Source organism: Solanum verrucosum, unplaced genomic scaffold, assembly GCF_900185275.1.
Source record: "Solanum verrucosum unplaced genomic scaffold, falcon-dt-bn FXZP01000142.1, whole genome shotgun sequence".
Classification (NCBI taxonomy): Eukaryota; Viridiplantae; Streptophyta; class Magnoliopsida; order Solanales; family Solanaceae; genus Solanum; species Solanum verrucosum.
This window is the reverse complement of record NW_026020259.1, coordinates 757,893-781,291: the sequence shown is the minus strand read 5'-3', so window position 1 is coordinate 781,291 and position 23,399 is coordinate 757,893. Positions and strand designations below refer to the sequence as shown.

The window sequence follows — 23,399 nt, the reverse complement described above, 5'->3', positions numbered from 1 at the left end:
TTGCTATGTAGGTGAAAAGTTAAAACTAGGGGTGTACAAAATCGAACCAAACCGCAAATCGAGTCCAACCGAGAAAAAAAACCCGACTAGTGGTTGGTTTGACTTGGTTTGGTATTGAAAAAAAAAACCCAACTATATTTGGGTTGGTTTGGTTTTAACTAACAAAAACCAACCCGAGACCAAATCAACCCGACATTGTAAATATAATTTTAAAATTTTATTTTATACATAAAAATATTTACTTTGATATAATTTTTAAATATTTCTTATACTTTTTCATAATTTTTATCTTTTAATATATTATTTCAAGTTTGAAACTTAGATGATTCAATAAAGATCACAGTCCACAGATGTTGATAATTATAATAAAGCTTAAATCAAAATCAAATTAATACTAATGCAAAAAGGAAATCAATTCAACACTAAAAATGAAAATAATATTGAATATGGATTTTACATTGGTTTAGACAATTCAAATACATAATCTAATTTTAATTTCCTTTAATATTTAGTCATGTAACTAATACTTATTAAACTTATTTTAGCATGATTTAGTACTTTTAAATTATGATCATTTTTATTATGACTTGTTAATTTGCAATATTTGTTTTACGTGATTTCATTATTATTATTATTATTTTGTTGGATATTTTAGTGTCATTACTCATATCATATTTTGTGTTATTTTCTTAAGAAACACCTTAAATAGTTGTATTTTGGTAGGACTAAAGAAATATTTGAAGTACAAGTAAATTATATGTTTGTATGAATACTTTACTGGAAAAACCCAAAAAAATCCGAAAAATCCGAAAAAATCCGATAAAACCCGAGTTTTATTGGTTTGGTTTGGTTTATAGATTTAAAAATCCGACACAAATGGTTTGGTTTGATATTTGAAAAATCCGAACCAACCCGGTCATGTACACCCCTAGTTAAAACTATGGTTATATAGGGGTTATTTAGGTGCTTAAATTGTATATTTAAGTTTTTAACCCATTATTTTGTTGAGTCCGGAGTCAAAAGGGCAAGGTTTTTCCTAAAAAAACATAAACGGTATACCAAAAAAAAATTAAACACAAAAGGGAAAAATGGCTACCTAGGGAGCCATATTTTTTAACGCCGTGTATGCCGCCGTCAAAAACTTATAAAAAAAAAGTTAAATTCGTAACATCGCTATCTCAGCAGCGTTTTATTGTAAATCGCTGCATCAGCAGCGTTATCCAATTTATTTTAAAAAAAAAAAACATTAAGGAAAATTGGCAATTTTTAAACATCAAGAAAAATTTCTGCCAAAGAAGCGATAGTTTTAAACAAAAAATTAGAAAATTGCTGCCATTGCAGCAAATTCAGTTTTTAAATTAAAATGGCTACAAATTTAATTTATTTTAAAGAAAACGTTGGATAGTGATTTTAGAGTTTTTTTTTTTTTTTTGAAAAAACGCTGCTTAATCAGCGATTTAAGATTAAAATTTTTTTTTGGACATTTTACAAAAAAAAAAAAAAGAATTTGGCCAAAATCGCTGTTGGAGCAGTGATTTTAAATAAAGGTTTTAACTGTGTGCACAACGTTAAAATATATCGCTCCTTCAGTAGTGATTTTGCCGTTTTGGTTTTTAAAAAAATTGATATACCGTTAATGTTTTTTTGAAGAAAAAACTTGCCCTTTTGGCTCCGAACTTTTATATTGTTTGTGTGTTCTTGTTTATAACAATTAATTGAGATCTAAACATCAAATATCAGTATACACATATAACAACACCACACTATAATATTCATGAAATTTTTAGACAAACACTGCCACTATAACCAGGTTTGACTGTATCAATTAGTTGTGATCACAAGGTTGGTAGAACGAGAATAGTGCCCAAGTGAGATTTGAAAAAAAAATAGAATATAGGGATAGAGAGATTGTTTCTGATATTCAAGATACGCAATTAATAGTCAACATCTTAACAACATAAACAGCCAATCAACTCCAATAACATCAAATAAAATCTGCAAACTACATACATACATCTGTTCTAACCAGCTATACAAGACCATCACCAAGGAACCCCATATCCGTTGCAACTAGTGTTTGGGCGTTTTTGCTCGAGTTGTACGAAATGAAAGTCTCATACACGATTCTCAGAGGGAGAATTTCGTCTATCTCAATAAAGTACGTGATTGGTTCGAATACGCCATGTGATCATCCTTGGATATAAAGTCACTACTATAGAAATTGACATCAAATGCATTTTTCCACCAACACAAATGACCACATTCTAAAGAAAGAAGGATTCAGAGTTGGATGGCATAATACATAAATGTGTCCTTCAACTTGGCCTCAACTGACATTTATGCCCTCAAACTTTGTGTATGCATAAATAGACACTTACACTTTATATACACACGTGTCCTACGTGGCGTCCTACGTGTACACAATGTAGGACGACATGTGTGTCTACTTGCTCAACTTTATACAAGTTTAAGTACCTACTTGTGTACACTCAGGGGCGGCTCTAAGGCATGGCCAGTGAGGCCATTGCCTTAGGCCTCAAAAATTTGAAGGCCCCAAATTATTTAAATTATCGTTATTGATTTTATTATATGTTAATATAATTTATATAAATAAAATTTTTATGGTATATTTATTATTATTATTTATTTGAGAGTATTTTTTACCAATAAATTCATAAAATCTCATAATCTTTTCACCTCATTATTTGATATCTTTGTTTTAACTTCCGATTTTAAATTTTATCCTTTTTATATAAGAACTAAGTTATATATGTGATAACATAATGAATTTTTGTTTCAATCTTTTCTTAAACTGCGTGAACACAAAAACATTCATGCACAAGTTTCCTTTTCATTTTAATTTAATATATTATATGAAAGTTTTATAATTTATTTTAGATATTCACCAATAAGTGCTACTTAATGGAATGAATTATATCATTTAAATTGATCAGAAACTTGATAAGGAGGTGTATATATTTTTGTTATTACTATCCATACTCAAAACCTTAACTATTAACTTTAATTTAATATATTATATGAAAGTTTATAATTTATTTTAGATATTCACCAATGAATGCTACTTAATGGAATGAATTATATCATTTTAAAAATATTATATCATTTAAATTGATCATAAATTTGATAAGAAGGTGTATATATTTTTCTTACTATCCATACTTAAAACCTTAACTATTAAGTTAATGTTCACTACAACAAAAACAACTTTTAGCGGCGATAAATAGACACATTAATAAAGAATGCTAAAGTTTTTACTGGCATTAGTTAAGTGTCATTAGATTCAATGTCGCTAAAGGCTTTAGGGACATATACAAAGAGTGTTAATTGCCGCTAAAAATACATATTTAGCAGCAATTGAGCTATTGTCGTTAATTAATTGCTGCTAAAGATCATTTTTGATGTAGTGGTTTTTTTATTTTTCTTATTTGATGATAGCCAAATTAAAATTTCAATTTGAGGTTTGAAGCTTAACATCGATAATCCATCACTTTATTTTTTTTACTCTTCTTCCTTCTTTTTTTTGTGTGAAATTTGCTATTTTTTGTCTTAAATAATTAATCTATTGTGTAGAAAATAAATTTTCTTGTTAGTGTATAAATTTTATAAAATAAATTTAAGGGCCTCTTAATATGATTTTGCCTTAGGCCATGAAATCTGTTGAGCCGCCCCTGTGTACACTGCAGGTTGGAGAGCCTAGATGTCAGTTGATGTCAAGTTAAATGGTATATATTATTCATGTATTATGCTAGGACAAGGGACAAGGATAGTAAATCACATTGAAGGTCCCAAACAGATAAATTGAAGTCAACGTCCTTCAACATTTGAAATAGAAATGGAATTTCTGGAGCAAGGTGAAATATTTGGATCATCAGAGCCTCTGCTGCTATATGCCGGTCGCTTAGGCGGAGGAAGAAGTGTGTCACTGCAGAGCATGGAAACAATTGTAGCTGTATTTGGCCTGTAACTTGCATGTTCTTGCACACAAAGCAATCCCACAATGATGCATCTAACAACTTGTGTTGGTGTTTCAAGTGAACCAAACACCTTTGGATCCGGAAACTCGAGTATCTTGCCTTCATTCCACAGTTGCCATGCCTATAAAATCCATTGATATTAGTTTTGTCATGTGAAAATAGTAGTAGTATAGGATAGAAGAATATTCAAGTCCATTCAGACCTCTCGATAACAATCATCCTCGGCCAAATTTTTCTCGAACTTCCATATTATGTTATATTTATATGTTCTTTATACTACATTTTCGCTATAGCAGCTAGACAAGAAATTACGTTATTATAAAGAGGTTTGACTGTATATGAGAAAATGAGAAATTCTTTCAGTTTTTCTCTTTTTTCACCTGGTCCGGGAGGTTGCGAGAGTCTTCAGAGTGACAATAGCTGTTGTTTCTTTTACTGCTGATAATCTCTAACAATATGACACCAAAACTGAAGACATCCGACTTCTCGGAAAAAATTCCTTGTATTGCATATTCAGGGGACATGTAACCACTGCATTGATACACAAATATACAATTTAGTTATGATGAATTTCACTGCTATATATGAACAATCAATACTTACTAGGTACCGGCAATCCTGTTGGTATTTGCTATAGTTTGATTCCCTCCGAAAATCCTAGCCATTCCAAAATCTGAGATTTTGGGATTCATATCTTCGTCTAACAGAATATTGCTTGACTTAAGATCTCTGTGAATGATTTTTAGTCGTGAATCACGATGCAGATAAAGAAGACCTCTAGCTATCCCTTCAATGATACTATATCGTTGATTCCAACTCAATGCCGCCTTATCATTAGATCTTGATCCTCCTGCCAAGCACAAAGAGCAATTTAATCATAATTCATCAAGAAAAGTACTGTTTAAGTACTCTTGTTAATTAGCTAACCGAATATGAAAACGTCTAAGCTTCTGTTGGACATGTATTCATAGATCAGCAACTTTTCCTCCCCGTGAACGCAAAACCCCATCAGTTTGACTAAGTTTCTGTGTTGAAGTCCAGAAATCAGTGTAACCTCATTCTTGAACTCTTCAATGCCTTGTCCTGAGCTCCTCGAAAGTCGTTTAATAGCAACCTCTTGTCCATTTGCTAATACCCCCTATATATGAATCACACATGACTTCAACTAATAAGCAAATGAGTATAAACCATGTGAAATTTGCTCTACTTTTTCGATGATTAAAGCACACACGAGTGATATATATATATATACCTTGTATACAGGTCCAAATCCCCCCTCTCCAAGTTTATTTCGATAGCAAAAGTTCTTAGTAGCAGTTTCTATGCACTTGAAGCTGAAAACTGGTAATTCTGTACTTCTACCTTGAGTAAAACTGTTATGAAGCAAATTTGTTGCTGAAGAGTGTTTTGAAGCTATGCGAAAAGGGACTAAACTCCCAATGCCTGATAAAATCTAGTAAAAATTAAAGTCTTTCCAAAAGATAGCGAAAAGTTGTGCCTCTAACAACTGTAAAAATTGACTCTTTTTTTTTTTTTTTTTTTACCTTTTTTCCTGATCTTCAATACATATATAGTGCAAACAATAAGAATCAGGCCGAATGTCGCTGAGACAATAATTGCAATATGGGCTCCCGTTAGCATCCTCCTCTTATCTGCATGACAAAAGGCAACTCGATAAGAAAACAACTAAAACATGAGGTCTCAAGTTCAGATTCTGATGAAAGCAAAACCATGCTAGGTGTTTTTTCACATCTACTTAAGCCTTAGTGAGCAGAATTACTCAGTATCCCTATTGGTGAGAGGTAGCAAGTACTCGATGGAATAGGCAGAGCTACAAGCCTGTCTACAGAGTCTGTAGAATCCAGTAGCTTTGGGCTAGACCATATATTATTTGTGTTTAAGAATCCATTTAATAAGTATAAATAATTTAGTCAAGACCCAGTAATTTGTTTTTTCTAGAATCCAAAATCCATAAACTCAAAATCCTAGCTCTGTCTCTGAGAATAGTTCAGGCGCACTAAATTTGGCCCGAACACTACAGTCATAAAAAGAGAATGTGAATCCAACAAATGATTAGAGACAAATAACATAGGCAAACTACTAAAACAAATCCAAAATGAAGTGAAGTTTTGTTCGAGTAGTAATAAAATGGGATGTTTATAGAGAAAATTGGTGCTATGTTGCTCAGTCTCTTCAAAAGTATTGTCGTGTGCATGTCGGATCCTCCAATAATAGTGTGTTTTTTGGAGGATCCGATACGGGTGCAACAACGTTTTTGGAGTGTCCGAGCAACATAGAATTGGTGTATCTGTATCTACCAAGTTGGGAATGTGCGAGGCGAATGTATAGTTGCTCTCCACCACGGGTGAACTCTTGGAGGTCAATAAGTTCTTTTCCCCAAATCATGCAGCCTATTCCATCCACATAAGCATATGCCAAACAAGAACAATTCTTCAAGCAAGAATTTTCGCATTCCATTTTATCCCAAGTAGGTAGGTAATGTGAGAAATCTGGTAGTTTCATCCCTGAAACGGATAAAAACACATCCCCTCTCTTTCTCTCATCATCAGAATTCGGACTAGTGATCGTCTCCTCACACTGAAATTGTGCTCTCCGGACACAACCACTAGTCCAATTCCCCTCGTTCCATTCACCGATAGACTTTGGTTCATAGCCCTTCAAACATTTGCATATTGGTGAATCATTATCCTTGCAACTTCCAAAAGGACCACATGTGTTATACAAATCACATTGACCTTTAGGTACTACCTGCACCTTTAACCATTTATTCTCTTCTGCATCCCAATCCATTTGAATTATCGCTCCGTAGGAATCAAAGTATATCAATGTTGGAGCAGAGTAATTGAGTATAGCATAAGTAAAATAAAGTTCCTCCCCATTATTATCCATAAGTAGTTGAAAGCCATTGTGGAAGTCTTTAGTCATGCTAGGCACTCCTATGAAACTTCTCCGGTTCCACTGCCCCGATCTGAAATGCTTCGATGAGCCATTCAAAATAAGTACTTGTAAAAGTTCATGAGGATCCACCACAGCAGTGCTAAAACTTCCCAGTGATGGATTTTTCTCATCTTTCCACGACGTGACGACTATTTGCTCCCCTGTTCTAGTATTCTGCCCAATCTTCATACGAGGCAAGAGAGTATCGGATGGATGATTGAAGCTCTCCCATAACAGTACAGATTCATTCAACTCGTTCTTATCGCGGAGAACAAGATTCCCCTGATCAGTCAGCACAGCAATTGTGTTATTGTTCGATACCAGATTAATTTCTGTAGACCAGACAGGCATATTTTTATCATCCACAAGGACTAAATTTCCATCACTTGCATTAATCATAAGAACTCCATATGATCCAATTGCTCTTTCGCGGTTTGCAACCCATGCAACTTTTTCAACTGGTAATCCCTTGTACCATATCCCGACATATCGCCCTTGGGATCCATTAGGACTGAAGAAACCAAGCTCAAAGATACCTCCTGCTGAAACTAATGTTTCACCATCTACAACTTGTTGGTTCATTGATATAGTATCTGTTGCTACGCAAATCGCATTCATTATTAAAGGACATAGATAAGAAATTACAAGGACTATGATTAGCTTTCTAATAATTCTAGCCATGTTATTTCAGATCATAATACTCAGAAAACAATACGACAAATAGTGGTTAAACAAAAACTTTCTTTGAAGCATTTCACAAAAAGTCAACAGAATTTGATCAGGCTTAGCTTGTCTATTACATAAACCAGTGTGAAAAGGACATGCAAAATAGTTAAATCAACAAATGATACTATTTTATGTTTGAAACATGATCATAATTTATAACAACAGAAAGTCAAACTCTTCCCTTACACCTTTAATTATTTGATGAAAGACTTTTGCTTTAGTTTAGAAAACCCATTCTACACCCCATAGTGATGGCAAACTCACAAATGGAGAGTTCATTTCTCATATAGTCACTCAATTAATTAATAGTCATATTAGAAAACCAAGCCTTTCTTTTTTATTCCAATTTTTCTCAATAAAGAATTCAATTTTCTGAGATAATAACTATAAGTGACCATTTGAGAAATCAACCCCAAAAATGGACATTGAAGTAGAGTTTTCTTCAAATCATCAATAGTACAGACCATTTAAGGAGAAGGAAAATAACCTAACCAAATGTCTGATTTGTTTCTTGGTTCAAAATATTTTCTTAATTTAAAACTAAAAAATCTGAATCTAGTTATACATTTGAATACTAAGATGTGAATTAAGATTCAAATTTTGAATGATTAAGACTGTTTATTTTTTAATAGCTGGATGTCAATTGATGATTTTGTTGGTGATGGTGATGGTTAATAGCTAATGGTAACGGTGGCTGAAAATAGTAATTAACAGTGGATGTTGTTGATCATGGTGGTTGGTGATGACAATTAATAATTGTGATGGATAATAGTAACAGCTAATGGTGATGGTGATAGATGACGTTGATTGGTGATATATATCGTGGTGGTTGATTGTTGTTAGTGACTAATAATTTTAGTGGAGATGATCGTAAATGGTGACTAATAGTTGTGACGGGTGACAACTGACATATTTGATTGGCGGTGGTGATAGTTGTGACTGAAGATGGTGGTTATAGGTGGTAATTAATAATGGTGGAAGACGATTAGTAGCAAAACTAGATGGAGTAGTAATGAATTGTATGTCATCTTTGTAGAAACTTTTAAATAGACATCTTATTAATATTACAACTTAGTTATTATATATATAAAAAAAAAAAAATTGTTAATACATAGAAAGATGGAATATTTTAGGTGTACCTACAATATGCTACCAATAATGTAGCAAAATGACAAAAGTTCAAATTATAATCCATCCTTCTATTACTATATGTCTTCTTTATATAAAAAAATATGTCCAAAACACAAGTTAATGTCTTTTTTTCTCTAACGCCTCATTGACTAATGACTCAAAACGTCAATAAAAGTAGTTAAAGCTCATCAAGAAACAGTATTTCTTTATTAAGCAAGACAAGTGTAACGCCATACATTAAATTTTCTGTTCATCTCTTCTTGTTTTTATATACAAACTAAAATCTTACTGTGTTAGATATCCAAAACCTTGTAATATTCGACCGACCGGCCGGCCAGTCAACATAATCAAAGTGAGACTTTGGTTACTAGAAAACGATTCTCCAAAGGTGACCAAACAAAAGAAGTCACAATCAAACAGCTTGTACTATTGAAGTACCAAACAAAAAGAATACAGGGAGATTTACAGGGCATTTTTGATGGATACTCCGAAATCGAATCATCAAAGAAGAAGGAGTTCTTCTCCTTTCTTGATGTCTCAAACACTATGGTCATCAACTGAAAAAACATGCAGATCAGGATTGACCAGATCAAATGATGAAAAAGGGGTAAATGTGAAAGTTGTACTGCGTTGCAGGTATGAACCAGTTAAAATTTTCCATTGCTAATTCTACGCGTTCATACGATAACTATGCCTTAATTTCAAGCAGCTTGGGAATCCTCATTGTCCATGTTGATCCATATAAGTGTATTGGCAATAAGGTCACATGTTTGGAGTTCTACATGTTAATATTTGTTTTACTTGAGTCGAGGGTCTATCAGAACAGTTTTTCTACCTTCACATGGTAGGGGTAAGGCTATTATACACCACCCACCCCAAACCCCACTTGTGGGATTCCAGTGGGTTTATTGTTGTTATGTTCTAATATTAAAGATAATGTAGTTTAGTTTAGGTCTGAGTAATCAAGAAACCTACCTCTTCTCTTTTTACCAAACTAATTTCACGATCATTTGTAACTGAGAGGTTAGAAGTATTTAACACTAAAAGCAAGACGTGTAGGCAGATCGACTCATCAATTTACCATTGAGACTTACAAGCTAGTGACATACTTGTCTTTCAGGCCTCCAAATGAGGATGAAATGCAGGTGAAAGGCCCTTTGGTGATCTCATGCGACGAGCTGAAACAAGAAGTCACTGCAACTTTGAACACAACTACTAAGCAAATAAACAAAACCTTTCTATTTGACAAGGTTATCTTCTTATAATGTCAATAAGTTTAATCTATTCTATATCTTTTTTTCATAATTACGAAAATTTTGTGAAGTAACGTTGATTTGAACCCCTTTGATGCCACAATATTTGTTAGGTTTGTGGTCCATCATCTCAGCAAAAGGACTTTTATGATCAGTCTGTGTCTCCTCTTGTTAATGAGGCTCTTGAGGGATATACTTGTACTATTTTTGCTTATGGACAAACTGGAACAGGAAAAACTTACACAATGGAAGGGGAAGCAATTAAAGAGAAGGTTCTCTCTGATTCTTTCTTCATTTCTCCCCCCTCAAATGTAACCATCATTTTGACAGAGGCGGGAAAATCTTAGTAGCTCAGTTGGTTAGCTACCTGATCTTTCACCTTGTTGGTGAGAGTTCGATTCCCCACCTAGTAATCCCTCCCCATTTCCCCTTCCCCTCCCTAAAAGATTGATAGAGGCGGATCTAGGATTTGAAGTTTATGGGTTTCGAACTTGAAGCTCATTTGAGTTACTAAGTTTGTTATTAAATATTTATACATATTTAATGAAGTTCCCTAATACAAAAGCTATTAGGTTCGTCAAAACCCTTAACTTATATTGTAGCTCCGCCCCTGATTTTGTTGGCTTTTATCATTTTTTATATCCTATTTCAATGTTGATGCTTGTAGAATGGGGAGTTTCACAAGAATGCTGGAGTAATACCTAGAGCAGTCCAAGAGATTTTTGACATTTTGGAGTCTCAAAAGGCTGAGTACACTATGAAAGTTGCATATATAGAGATTTATAACGAGGAGATAACAGATCTTCTTTCCCTGGACGAGGAATCAAAACCGATAGATGAGAAGCAGAGAAAGCCATTAGCTCTTATGGAGGATGGAAAAGGCGCAGTTTTCATTAGAGGTTTAGAAGAGGTGACAGTATCAACTGCAGATGAAATATACAAAATTTTGGAGAAAGGGTCTGCGAATAAGCATACAGCTGAAACGCTTCTTAATAAACAAAGCAATAGGTCTCATTCGATATTTTCCATCACCTTACATGTTAAGGAATGTACTCATGAGGGACTAGAACTGATTAAGTGTGGAAAACTGAATCTTGTTGACCTAGCTGGATCCGAGAACATTTTACGTTCTGGTGCAAAAGAGGTACACTAATGGAACTTCTCAGAATAATCGAAACTAGTTATTATACCATTTCACAAACGAGTTTAACTTGCATAAAATGCACTATCACGTCACTTTAAAGATAATTGCAGGTGGCTCATAATAAGTGGAACTACTTACCTGGAAAATAATGCTGACTACCTGCTATAACACGTTAAATTACACTGACAGTATAAAGATTCTTTACATCGTCAATGTATATAAGTTAAATCGTTCAGTTTATTATAGTGAAATTTGAGGTTCGTAAGCACATTTACTTCTCTAAAATACAGGGAAGAGCAAGAGAGGCAGGGGAGATAAATAAGAGCTTGCTTACCTTGGGCAGGGTCATCAATGCTTTGGTTGATCACTCTGGACATGTTCCATACAGGTATAGAACTTATTCAGTCATTATATATACATTGCAACAGATGTTATAATACAGAAGCAACCATTGTAAAATAAGTCTCGGGATATCAGGGATAGCAAGTTGACAAGGTTTCTGAGGGATTCGTTAGGAGGAAAAACAAAGACATGCATAATTGCCACAGTTTCACCGTCCATCCAGTGCTTGGAAGAGACTCTCAGTACTCTCGAATATGCTAATCGTGCCAAGCAAATTAAAAACAGGCCAGAGGTAGTCAATTTTATTCTTTGGAGACTTGTTATGATTTTAGATGACCATATATTTCATTCTCAAGTCTATTTCCAGGTTAACCAGAAGCTGACAAAATCTGCCCTAATCAAAGATTTGTATGTGGAGATGGACTGCCTAAAGCAAGGTTAAAATGAGATTTGTAGTTTGACAATTTATTAATTTATGTGGTATTATAACAGTAGGCATTGAAGGAATACGGTTTGTCTCCGTGTGGCCTATAGGTCAGGCGTTTGAGCCGTGGAAATCAACCACTGATGCTTGCATCAGGGTAGGATGCCTACATCACACCCCTTAGGGTGTTGCCCGTCCCCGAACCTTGTGTGAATGCAGGATGCTTCATGCACTTTATAACAGTAGGCATTCTTCTTTGCTCTGCAGAATTACATGCAATGAGGGAGAAGAATGGAATCTACATACCACAAGATCGTTACCTGAGAGAAGAAGCAGCTCATAAGGTGCTATTACCATCAATATATCTGGAAAGCTACTCTTGATCTGTAAAATAGTAACAAACTTTATAACTCGAATGCTTCTTCTTTTTTCCCTTTTTTAGGCGATAGTTGGGAAACTGAAGTTCACGGAACTTGATTTAGAGTCCAAAAACAAGGTAAGTATCACCTGGTCTATCATGTAGGCAGCTTATGCAAGTCCTAATTTATTCCAAGATGATTGAGAAGGTACACATTCTGAGCAGAAACTGATAGAGCTTCAGGATCTTTATGATAATCAGCGACAACTGACAGCAGATTCAACCAAACAACTTGAGAGAACTCAGGTAGAATGTTACTTGAACAAGTTACTATCTGTGTCTCTTTTTTACCATGATAGCAAGAACCTACAAGATAAGTAAACTTTCCAGTCTCTATTTTATGGCAGAGAGAACTAAAGAAAGCTGAACAAGCTTTCAATGATCTAGAAGCTCAAAACAGGCGAGCAAAAGAAATGATTCAAGAGAAGGATTCTCTAGTATCCGATGTCATTAAATCTGGTAAGAAGTGTGTCCCAAACATGTAATTGAAATACAAAGATGATCCAAACCTTTCCTGAATCCTACACCATGTAGGAATAAATATGTATCCATTAACGGCTCATTGGAAAGAAGTTTATTCTTGAAATTATTGAAATCTGCATTGTTTACCTTTGGTTATTCAGAAAAGGAAATGACTGATAAAGCACTTGAGCTTCGAGATGAAGTAGAGAATGCAGAATCAGAGATATCCAGCTTGTTCGCCAAAATTGGTCCGCACTACTATCTCTTCTGGTCTTTAGTCTTTATCTGGTTAAGATCAGTTTCTTCTTCTAACATATGTTTATTATAAAACAGAAAAAGGCAACAGTAGAGAGGAAAGAAACAGAATCCTTGTGCAAAGCTTCCGCAGCAAATTAACTCAGCAGCTTGAAATTTTAAAGAGAAAAACAGCAATTTCTGTAACCAAACAAGAGCAGCAATTGAATGTAATACTAGAAGATACGCAATCCTTCTTAGCTACTAAAAGAAGGGTACAGTGAAACTCTTTCGACATACGGTACTCTGATAATCTGTGACCTGAAAATGGAACTTATCTAATCTTGAATTTACGGACAGGCTACAGATGAATTGAAGGTTCAGCTCCAGAAGCTGAAAGACAAGTATAACTCCGATATCCAGAATTTAGCTGTTCCAGCCCAAGATCTTCATGAAAATTCTCAGTTAGCTTTTAGCAAAGTGAATTCAGAAATATCAAAGCATTCTTCTGCTTTTACGGATGTAAGCGTGGATACTTCTTTAAGTCGATGTTACTTTCTTTCCACCCTTTCATCACTCAATTTTGCCAGCATACTTGTACAGCTTGTTGGAAAGATTTCCGCAGATGTTAATGCTATACTCAACGGTCTGCAAGGTAATATTCGGGAACTTGAGGTGAAGATAAATGCTTTTGTGCGACAAGAACAACAGGTACATAAGCATGCTATAAATTTTCTTTCAGATACTCTTAGTTTTGTGCATCTAACTTTGTTTATTTTTCTCCATCATCAGTATCAAACAAGAAGATATCATGAAATTCAAATTACCTCTGAAGTTCTCCTCAACTTTTTCAAGACCTTGAATACATATATTTCAAAATTGAGACTAATGGATGAAAAATCACAAACAATTAATAATCAGCAACTCTGCACCCTTGAAGAAAAGTTTGAGGTATTTATTTCTGGACTCTCCTTAGAAATGAAGATCTCGATCTTGATCTCTTTTCACCCTTTTGAGTTACTTCTATAGGAGCTGGCTGCAAGTGAAGAACGTCAACTTATAGAAAAAGTTGCAGAGCTTATATTAGCTTCCAGTACTAAGAAGAAAAGGCTGGTATGTGCTTCTTCATTGCAACTTGTACATACCAATATCATAGCCTTTTCATGGATTTTCTTATTCTTAAAAGCATGGAGTTACTGCAGGACTATCTCTTTCAGGGAGAAAATTATCAAATACTTTCATTTTTTTCATTCTTTAGGTTCAAACAGCAGTCAATGACCTTAGAGAGTGCTCTAATATCAAAACCAGAAATCTAAATGCTGAGTTTTCAGACATACAAGGTTGTGCTAATTCTGCCTATGAAGAGTGGACAAACTACATTGAAAGCACGGAATCCCACCATATCGAGGATTCAACTAGATTGGAATTTTGGAAGAGTAGCCTAGCAGGAAACATCGATTGCTGGTTGAGTTGGTTTCCGATGATATAAAATCTATAAATATTGCACTGTGTTTTGTATTGTATACCTTTAATCAAGCAATTATAGTTTTCATCTTAAATTTCAGTTTGACAAAATCAGAGGGGATCGAAGATGGATGGAGAAATGCCCAAGAATCCCTTCATTCCCAAGAAACAAGAACCATCAACTCAATCGATTGCATTGTTAAGTGAGTTATCATTTCAGATGAATCAACTACCATCTGAGAACTTCTCTTACATTTTTACCTCGATATGTTCAGGAGTGCTATGGAATCAAATGGAAAGATCGGCACTCAGTTTTCCTCCACAGTGACTTCCATACTAGAAGAAACAGCTATTTCCAAGAGGAATCTTCTTTTTGTTATGGAAAGTATGTTGCCTGGATACATAGTGTTTCTTCCTCTGATGTTGCAAGTGAACAAGCTCGGGATTTATTGCCACAGACTAATAGAGTTAAAGTTGCTGTAGGTTTGCTGAAACTTGATCATGATGAATGTGAGAAGATCTGTTCATCTATTCAACCTTGCGTTGAGGATATGAAACAGATGAAAGACAGACATTCATCCGAAGTATCAGAGATAGCGGAAAATGCAGGAAAAGTATTGACAGATGAGTATAAGGTAAAAGCTCATAAAACTATGCAACTATAAATAAGATCTTCGAATTAGAACTAAAAAGTATAATACTCAAATTTGCACAATATTATTACAATCTGCATTTTAGGATGGTTTAAATTTTCTCTCTTCATCATTCAGAAACAGACTTTCACTTTAGAAAATCTAACGCCAACTCTTTCTCCTGTATAGCAAGAATACCACGTCAATGGAAATTATCACGTATGAAATTTCCATGAGATACCTGAATAGGACAATATTTCATTTTCAAGTTCTTGACTCGATTGTAGCAGGGTGATAAGTTTATTTTCTTTGCCTTTTTTATTATAAATTAGAATTCTCCGCCAGAAGAAAAAGTACCAATTACTTGTCATCTGTTAAGAACTCTTGGTTTTCTTGATCTTATTCTTTTACCACTCTTCACAAGCTACCTTCAACTAAGACCTTTTTCAGCTTCCTATGGAATTTTACAGCCATTTGAATGGGATACTAAAATGCATTCTTCTTTTTCCTCAATAACTAGGTTGATGAACCGTCAAGCTCAACTCTGAGGAGGAAAAGAGTTAACGTGCCAAGTAGGGAATCTATTGAAAATCTCAGAACTCCTTTTCTCGAAGAGTCACTCAAGTCATTTCAAGGCAATGGAATAGCAAACCGAGCTAGCAGAAATGTAAATGCAACCAAAGGTGGATGAGGATATTCAATTGGATTCCAGATGTTCATATTTCGAAGTAGGATAACTGATTTAGAGATTGATCAGTCGAGGTTTATATCTGTTACTGGTAACCGGATGTAGCGCTTTAGTAAAAGAACTAAGGCATGTCATCATGTGAATTGGAGCCTCAGAAAATAAAATCAATGTTTCTTTACATCTAAGTGTTCTAGTCATATTAAAATATGTATATTAGAAACAGCAGACTCATATGTACAACAAAATACAATATGTTAGTATTCAGTGCATTATACTTGAAATTTCCACTTTGATATAGGATAAACAAGGGTCTTGAAATTTAGAACTGATGCGTGAATCTTTAATAGCATTCCTACATAGGTTTCTGAACCATTACACTACAAAACAAATAATATAATGGGCAAAAACTCACAAAAGCATAGTGATGACTGATGCAAAGGCGTAAACCCATATAGCCACCTTAGATCGGTTCAGTCCAAGACCTATGTTGCAATCTCCTCAGAACACTTTAAGCAACTCCTTCTAACATAGCTGGCTTCCATTTATGCCTTCTAGTTGCAATGCAGCGCTCAAATTTAAGAGTTCGCTTATTATTAGCCCTCTGACTACTCGTTACGGACAATATAGTGTCATACTGGAAATCTGTTTTCCTTGTCGATGACCATTAAGATAGGCCCAAAGACCTATTTCTGAAATCCTATGCAGTAATCACTTCTTAGCGCATATGGTCCAAAGCTTCACTTACAGTTTAGTGAACTTCACTAGTAATGAGGCGGTCATTTGGGCTTCAGAATATGGTTACCACCCGGGGCTGCATACGAGAAAGCCCTATCAGGCATCAAGTAGACCTGCTTTCTGAAATACAAGCTTTACTTCCTCACTTCAAGGGAGCTAATGGTTCAGAGAGATACAACTGGTGATTCTTTTAATCTGCCGCTTTAGTTGGTTACACTGCATCAATTCCATAAGTGGTATAAGAAGCTACAAGTTTTATGGAAGTGTCTCGTGGCCTTTCATTAAGCCAGTAAAGCAAAGAATAAACAAATCACATGAGTTTTGCATGAAGGCTGCCTCAGGCAGTGCTTCTTCCTCCACAAGGTGACCATTTACTGAGGAAGGAGTTGCCTACCCATTACTAGATTTTGCTGTGCCTTTCACTCAGTGCAAGACCCTTCTCCGTGCTATTCTTGATGAGAACACTCTCAGAACTCTACTTACCATATCCTGAAGTGGATCCTCTCAAGAATACTGAAGTCTCGAGGACTTGATCTCACACGCAGTGAACTTTCAGACGCTGTAATAATACTTCTCAATCACCAGGCTAGCTTTCTTCAGGCGTGCAATCAGTGCAATTTGAACATAAAAAAGATGTATCACTGAAAAGTGATACTGGGAGTAACAAGAGTGGACTGCAGTTTCTAGTGTGTCTACACATCAAAACAGTAAATAGCTTCCTCATTCACTCCTTAAAAGCAGTAGAGCCATCCTGAAATTTGAGTTCCAAAATTTGATTGCATTTCTAACTTTTTCCCTGATGCTATCTTCATATCTCTCTCTATTTGGCAGCAATCTTCAGTTAATCGGCAATCTGAAATTTGAAATACATCTTTATATGAAACAACAACTTGTTCTTTGGAAAACAGCAAACTGCTTTGACCATTTGTACAAGAATATCTGCTGCTTCAGTGTCTCTCTAGTCAAGCATGTCTCTGGATAGCTATTGGGCAAATTTTTGTTTCATGACCTCCTAATATCTAGAAAACCAACTCAAACATCTGCACAAGCAAAATGTGGTTCTGTAAAGGTGCAAGTCCACAATGTGGAATAATGGAATTGCAAGAAGCGTATATCCAATACTCATCTTGTCCAAATGTTTTACCCCTAAAACTTAAATCTGAAGGGGCAAATAATCATCATCCAGCATCTGCAGCCATAGTTCATCTAGCATGGAATATATTCTGTCCCTTTCTGCATGCATACAGTCCTCAGCCAAGAAGACATGGATCCGGTCCTTGACTTCAATCCAGCTTTGACCTGGAACTTTTTTGACACCTTTTTGTCTCATCTGACCCCTAAGTGATGCAACATCCTTCCAACTGCCCGTAGAAGCAAAAATGTTACAGAGTAACACATGTGCAGCAGAATTGGACGGATCAATCTCCAAAATTTTCTCTGCGGCTCGTTTGCCAACATCAAGATTGTTACGCGTCTTACAAGCAGCTAACAAAGTTTTCCACACCACAATATCAGGATCCATTTCCATTTGATTGATAAAAGCTTCTGCTTCCTCTATGCAGCCAGCTCGGGCAAGCATGTCAACTACACAGCAACAATGCTCTCTAGTTGGTACAATACCAAACTCCGTTTCCATGGCTCTGAACAACTGCCACCCTTCTTTTACTCGTCCAACATGACTACAAGCAGTCAAAACCCCGACAAAGGTAACTTGGTTTGGCTTGACAGCTAAATATCTCATCATTTGGAAGAGGTTTAGAGTTTCTTCTCCGTATCCAAACTGAGCATACCCCACTATTAAACTACTCCATGAAACCGCATCAGGGTTCTTCATACTATCAAAGAGCTTCTTAGCGCTTGTCATATGTCCACATTTCACATACATGTCAATTAAAGCATTCATGACATAAATATCTTCACTTAGCCCATTTTTCATGGCATAGCAACAAACCTGGCTTCCGATTTCCAAAGAGGCTACTTTTCCAGAAGCCCCAAGCATATTAACTAATGTAATATGATCAGGCTTATTAGAAGAAAGAAGCATCATTTTAAATAATGAGAAGACCTCTCCAGAATCTCTCTGTTGTAGAAAAGCTGTAAGAATGGCATTCCATGAGACTAAATCTGCTTTATTTTTTATCTCATTGAAAATTTTATGTGCATCCAGGAGATCTGAACAGTTGGCATACATTGAAAGTAATGTATTAGAGATGGAAATCTCTAAATCAAAGCCACTCTTAATAACATAGCAGTGCACTTGCTTTCCTAGGAAGAGAGCACATGGACTTACAAAGGCACAAAGTAAAGAACGAACTGTGACATCATCTGGGGTCAACCTCAAAGCTCTCATCTGAGAAAAGAGAGATACAGATTCATCACGGTCACCTCCGTATGCAAACCCCGCAATCAGAGCATTCCAGGATGCAAGATCAGGATTTCCTATCTGGTAGAATGCAGTTCTTGCAGAATACAACCATCCACATCTGGCATACATGTCAGTAACAGCGCAACCAGCAAAAGCATCAAAACTAAGCCCAAATTTTATACTTAGACCATGTACTTGTCTTCCATATTCTGCTTGTCCAAGACTTCTACAGACATTAAAAATGCTTCCAAAAACGAATTCATTCAGTTTGTAAATCCCCTGACTAAGCATCTCCCTGAAGCAGGACAGAGCTTCTGATTCATAACCAAGCTGTGCAAATCCAGCAATCATTGAGCTCCACGAAATCAAATCCTTTGATTTAATATGGGAGAACACTGTCAATGCCTCATCAATTTGATTAAACTTCGTATACATCGCAATCAGTGCATTCTGAGCAATAAGGTGGGAACCATGTTCCGATTTAATGACATGGCCATGCAATTGCTTCCCTAACTCTACCTTTTTCATATTTGAGCATGTTTTGATTACGCTTCCATATGTGAACTGGTCAGGTATAAGACCAAACTGTCTCATTTGAAAGTAAAGATTTAATGCTTCATTCTCCTGACCATTTTGTGAGTACCCAGCAATTATCGAAGTCCAAGAAACCAAATTTCGTTCAAGCATTTCATCAAACACCTTACGAGCCTCCTTTAATGACCCACACTTCCCATACATATTCAACAAATGATTTTGAAAAATCATGTCTGGTTGATAATTTGATGCTAAAATATGACTATGAACTCTTCTTGCATACTGCAGGGATCTAAGAGATGAGCACGCAGATACTAGCTGAGCATACGTGCTTGGATACAAATTATAAGTTGTGTTCCTTTCTAACAACTCAAATGACTCTAAAGCTTGTTTAAATAACTTTTGCTTACACAACAAGATTATATGATCATTACTAGACTGTTCATTCCTGAAACAAGACTGTATCCTATGATTGACATAGCTCCGGATTGATCCTAACCTTTTTATCATTGTGAAAGAATTCCCACAAACAATCAATCAATCATTCAACTACGCATCACTCCCAAACTAGTCGGAATCATCTATATCCATTCCTCTTTACTCGGATCTTCATCCCAAAATTTTTCATTTCTGCAATAGCAAATACATTATGAAATATATGAACCACACAAGACAATTTGCATGTTTTAAAGTGAATAGCAATTCGAACAAATGTAAACAGAAAGTCTGCTTAAAATTTGTAAATCTCACGCAATGTGTAACAATTTCTGAACTCATATGTGACTCTTGAGAATATACGAATTCAGCTCAATTCATAGTTCGTATTTTTACTAAAATGGCTGTGACCAGGAACTGATATAAACTTTACGAGCATGGAATCTGGAGAGAGAGAAACGAAATAACTTACAATGAGATGTCGCCGGCGAACCAGATACGGCTACTCCGGCATCGTTTGAAATTGGCGGGCCAAACTGTCTCTAGGTCCCAATGGGTTATGAGGCATTTGGGCTGGTGATTTGAATTTAAATAACTGGCCCATTGTATATGAGCCCACTTCTTTGTCCTCTATCAACGCAAAATTTATGACGATCCAATATAATTTGTGGTCAATCGGACATGATAATTATGTTGAATATAACGTACAATATATATATATATATATATATATATATATGTTTCATTAATTTACATAGCTTTATGAGTAAGGATAGCAACGAGGCAAAATTAAAAATAAGAAGGAATTTTGACACGATATATCTTGTTTTGCGTCAAGATGGAGGTTATGGGGAATATGAAGTCTAACCAATCATTATTAGGACATATAAGGCGAAAACAATTATTTTAGTAGTCATGACTAGTTTTACAATTGAAAATATTATAAAAACAATACATTAAAAAAGGAGAAATTGTCATTCGGGATGGCTCAGTTGGTTTGGAAAGTGGTTATCCACACGGATGACCCCGGATCGATCCCCTCTCAATGTCTTCTGAGTCGAGCCTGTCGCATAGGGTTGCCTAGTGTGGTTTACATCCCCTGTGTGGTTTGCAGGCTATTACACAATGGAGGGTTTACCCAGTGCGCACAAAGTGCTCACTTGAAGGGCAGAGGTTGTAGTGGCTGCAGGTTATCCTAGGGTTCCAAAAAAAAAAAAAAAAAAAAAGATAGGCTACACATGTTATTATATGGTCAACATCCAGGAAATGAGAAGTGTTATCAATTATACTCTATAACAGCTTCCGCATTCTACTTTACAACTCTATATTTGTGATCCCCTTAACCTCGCCATTATCAATTACTCTCGATGTCAGGAGTTTCAACACCATTGACAATGTTAAAACAAAGATCCAAGACAAAGAAGGAATTCCCCAGTATCAACAAATATTATTATTTGCTGGAAAACAATTTAAAGATGATCGTACACTTGCTGATTACAATGTTTAAAAGCAGTCCACCCTTCATTTCGTCTTGAGTCTTTGTGGAGGTTATACGGGAGATGAAATTTATCCTATCATTGTTAGGACATATAAGGGGGGTGGTTTACCTTAGAAGGCGAGACTAGCTTTACAATTGAAAATGTGATAAAAAAAAACGGTCTAAGAAAAAGGAGATTATAAAGTAGACTACATATGCTTATTAGATGGTCACTATCTAAAATATGAGAAGAGTCTTTTTTATTTTAATATTCGAAAGAATTGGACACTCCATCTTATACGACAATAAAAAGGTAAATTATAGATCCTTGTTAGGAAGCTGATTGAGATATCTATTTGTTTTAGAGAATTCTCAAACTATTGATAATGTAACGCAAAGATTAAGAATAAATATATTTTTGTATACGCTCCTCTATCGCTTGGCCTTAGTCTCATTCATCAAAAAATAAATGTTCAAAAAATTTGAGTGTTTTAATGTTAATGTTTAATCTTGTCCAAAGCTTGCTTTGGCTAAAATAGATTGAATCAGAGCTAAAGAATGAATGATAACTCAATTTGTCCAATTTAACTCAATTATTATATCCTTTTGGTGATATTAATATATTTCTTTATGAAATATCCATAAGCAAAGTCTTCCTAAATATTTCATATCATAAAATTTAATAACATGTATAGCTACAAATTAAAAATAGCTAATTAAGTATATTGTCTATCTATGCATATCACATATTCATGCAAATATTTCATCACATTCTTTTTAATCTTTCCAAAAGAACGTCACAATTTTATTTTTAAAAATAATTTAATTTTAAAATTTTTATTTCACTTCAACGACATGATTTTATAATTATTTAATAATGTTATAATATATTTAAGACTAATTTTTATTTTAAAAAAATCTCAAATTTCATGTCTTGTTAAATATATTAACATAAAATGATATAGAAAAAAGTAACATTTCAGATCGAAGGAGTAAAAAATAAATGAAACCTAAAAAAAAAAATAAGCACCACACAATACAAAAGGAAATTAAAAAGGATGTAGGAACTACATTGATTGAATTCAAACATCAAATTCATTAAAAAAAAACACCTTAAAAATAACATCAAGTCACCCAAAAATTCAAATTTAGGATCCCCAGTATCTAACAAGTTTTTTTTGACATGAAATGGGTATATTCATATATCTCTGACTCATATTTACAAGATGATAAAGTATGAGAAAAGCTATACCAATAATTAGTTCGCATCGGAATAGACGTATTGGTTCACGTAAGAGTGCACGTAGAATGCCAAAAAGAGTTATTCATGTTCAAGCAAATTTTAGTAATATCATTGTCACTTTTATAAATGTACGAGGTTGAACTTTCATTATAAAAGAATCAAATTATCAAAGATTAAAGGTTTGGAATAACTGTGGATTAGTTTTTTCTTAAGATGAGTTATGTCCAAAGTTAATTAATTTAATATACTCTCAATATCAATTACTTATTTTTCAAAGCATTTTTTTGTAATATAAATATTAATATTAATTATTATGTATGAAGAAACGTGCAAAAACATAAAAAAAAATGAAATAAAAGAATATAATTGAGCAAACGTGATTAGAGTTTCAAAGCTCCACTCTCCCTCTTCCTTTACTTTACTCATTCCATTTAGGGTTTTTATACTAGTAGTTCAATAAAATGCTTTTATTACTAAAATAAACTATAATATAATGATGGGTCCCACCTCCCACACTTTGAGATTTGAAATACAAAACGAGTTATAGCCGTTATACAAAGCTCCATTGGCGTAAAAATAGGGGATTCATCAGTTGAGAAATCAAATTTGTTGTCGAGATAAGCAAGAAATTCGAGGTGAGTATTGAGATAAATTATTGAGATTCAAGGGATTCGAGTCAAAAAATTATTGAAATCAATTTTTTAGTTGATCACAGTAATGTTAGTTTTAACTGGTTTAA

The 23,399-nt window shown here is 34.7% G+C and overlaps 3 protein-coding genes across 4 annotated transcripts; 1 reads left to right on the top strand and 2 right to left on the bottom strand.

Annotated features, from left to right (window-relative positions):
* Nucleotides 1-3,825: 3,825 nt before the first annotated feature.
* LOC125833371 (G-type lectin S-receptor-like serine/threonine-protein kinase At1g11330) lies at nucleotides 3,826-7,571 on the bottom strand. The gene is made up of 7 exons (XM_049512511.1): nucleotides 6,314-7,571; nucleotides 5,540-5,647; nucleotides 5,248-5,438; nucleotides 4,923-5,133; nucleotides 4,599-4,845; nucleotides 4,376-4,526; nucleotides 3,826-4,116 (listed from the first exon to the last, which is right to left on the bottom strand). Exons 1-7 carry the CDS (start codon nucleotides 7,569-7,571, stop codon nucleotides 3,826-3,828), a joined length of 2,457 nt encoding a protein of 818 aa, XP_049368468.1.
* A 1,708-nt stretch (nucleotides 7,572-9,279) lies between these two features.
* Nucleotides 9,280-16,022, top strand: LOC125833435 (kinesin-like protein KIN-5D). 2 transcript variants are annotated; one of them, XM_049512585.1, is made up of 22 exons: nucleotides 9,280-9,446; nucleotides 9,931-10,060; nucleotides 10,177-10,335; nucleotides 10,731-11,207; nucleotides 11,498-11,595; nucleotides 11,685-11,841; nucleotides 11,917-11,986; nucleotides 12,241-12,317; nucleotides 12,416-12,469; nucleotides 12,557-12,637; nucleotides 12,739-12,850; nucleotides 13,015-13,101; nucleotides 13,187-13,362; nucleotides 13,448-13,609; nucleotides 13,691-13,798; nucleotides 13,880-14,038; nucleotides 14,117-14,200; nucleotides 14,346-14,551; nucleotides 14,653-14,754; nucleotides 14,827-14,936; nucleotides 15,035-15,186; nucleotides 15,704-16,022. In XM_049512585.1, exons 1-22 carry the CDS (start codon nucleotides 9,289-9,291, stop codon nucleotides 15,872-15,874), a joined length of 3,090 nt encoding a protein of 1,029 aa, XP_049368542.1. In that variant the 5' UTR covers nucleotides 9,280-9,288; the 3' UTR covers nucleotides 15,875-16,022. The 2 variants fall into 2 exon arrangements, with proteins under 2 accessions (XP_049368542.1, XP_049368541.1); XM_049512584.1 differs by having other exon boundaries at nucleotides 15,026-15,186; nucleotides 15,704-15,974.
* Nucleotides 16,023-17,711: 1,689 nt separating this feature from the next.
* LOC125833436 (pentatricopeptide repeat-containing protein At3g53360, mitochondrial) lies at nucleotides 17,712-20,015 on the bottom strand. Its single transcript, XM_049512586.1, has one exon. It carries the CDS (start codon nucleotides 20,013-20,015, stop codon nucleotides 17,760-17,762), a length of 2,256 nt encoding a protein of 751 aa, XP_049368543.1. The 3' UTR covers nucleotides 17,712-17,759.
* Nucleotides 20,016-23,399: the final 3,384 nt, after the last annotated feature.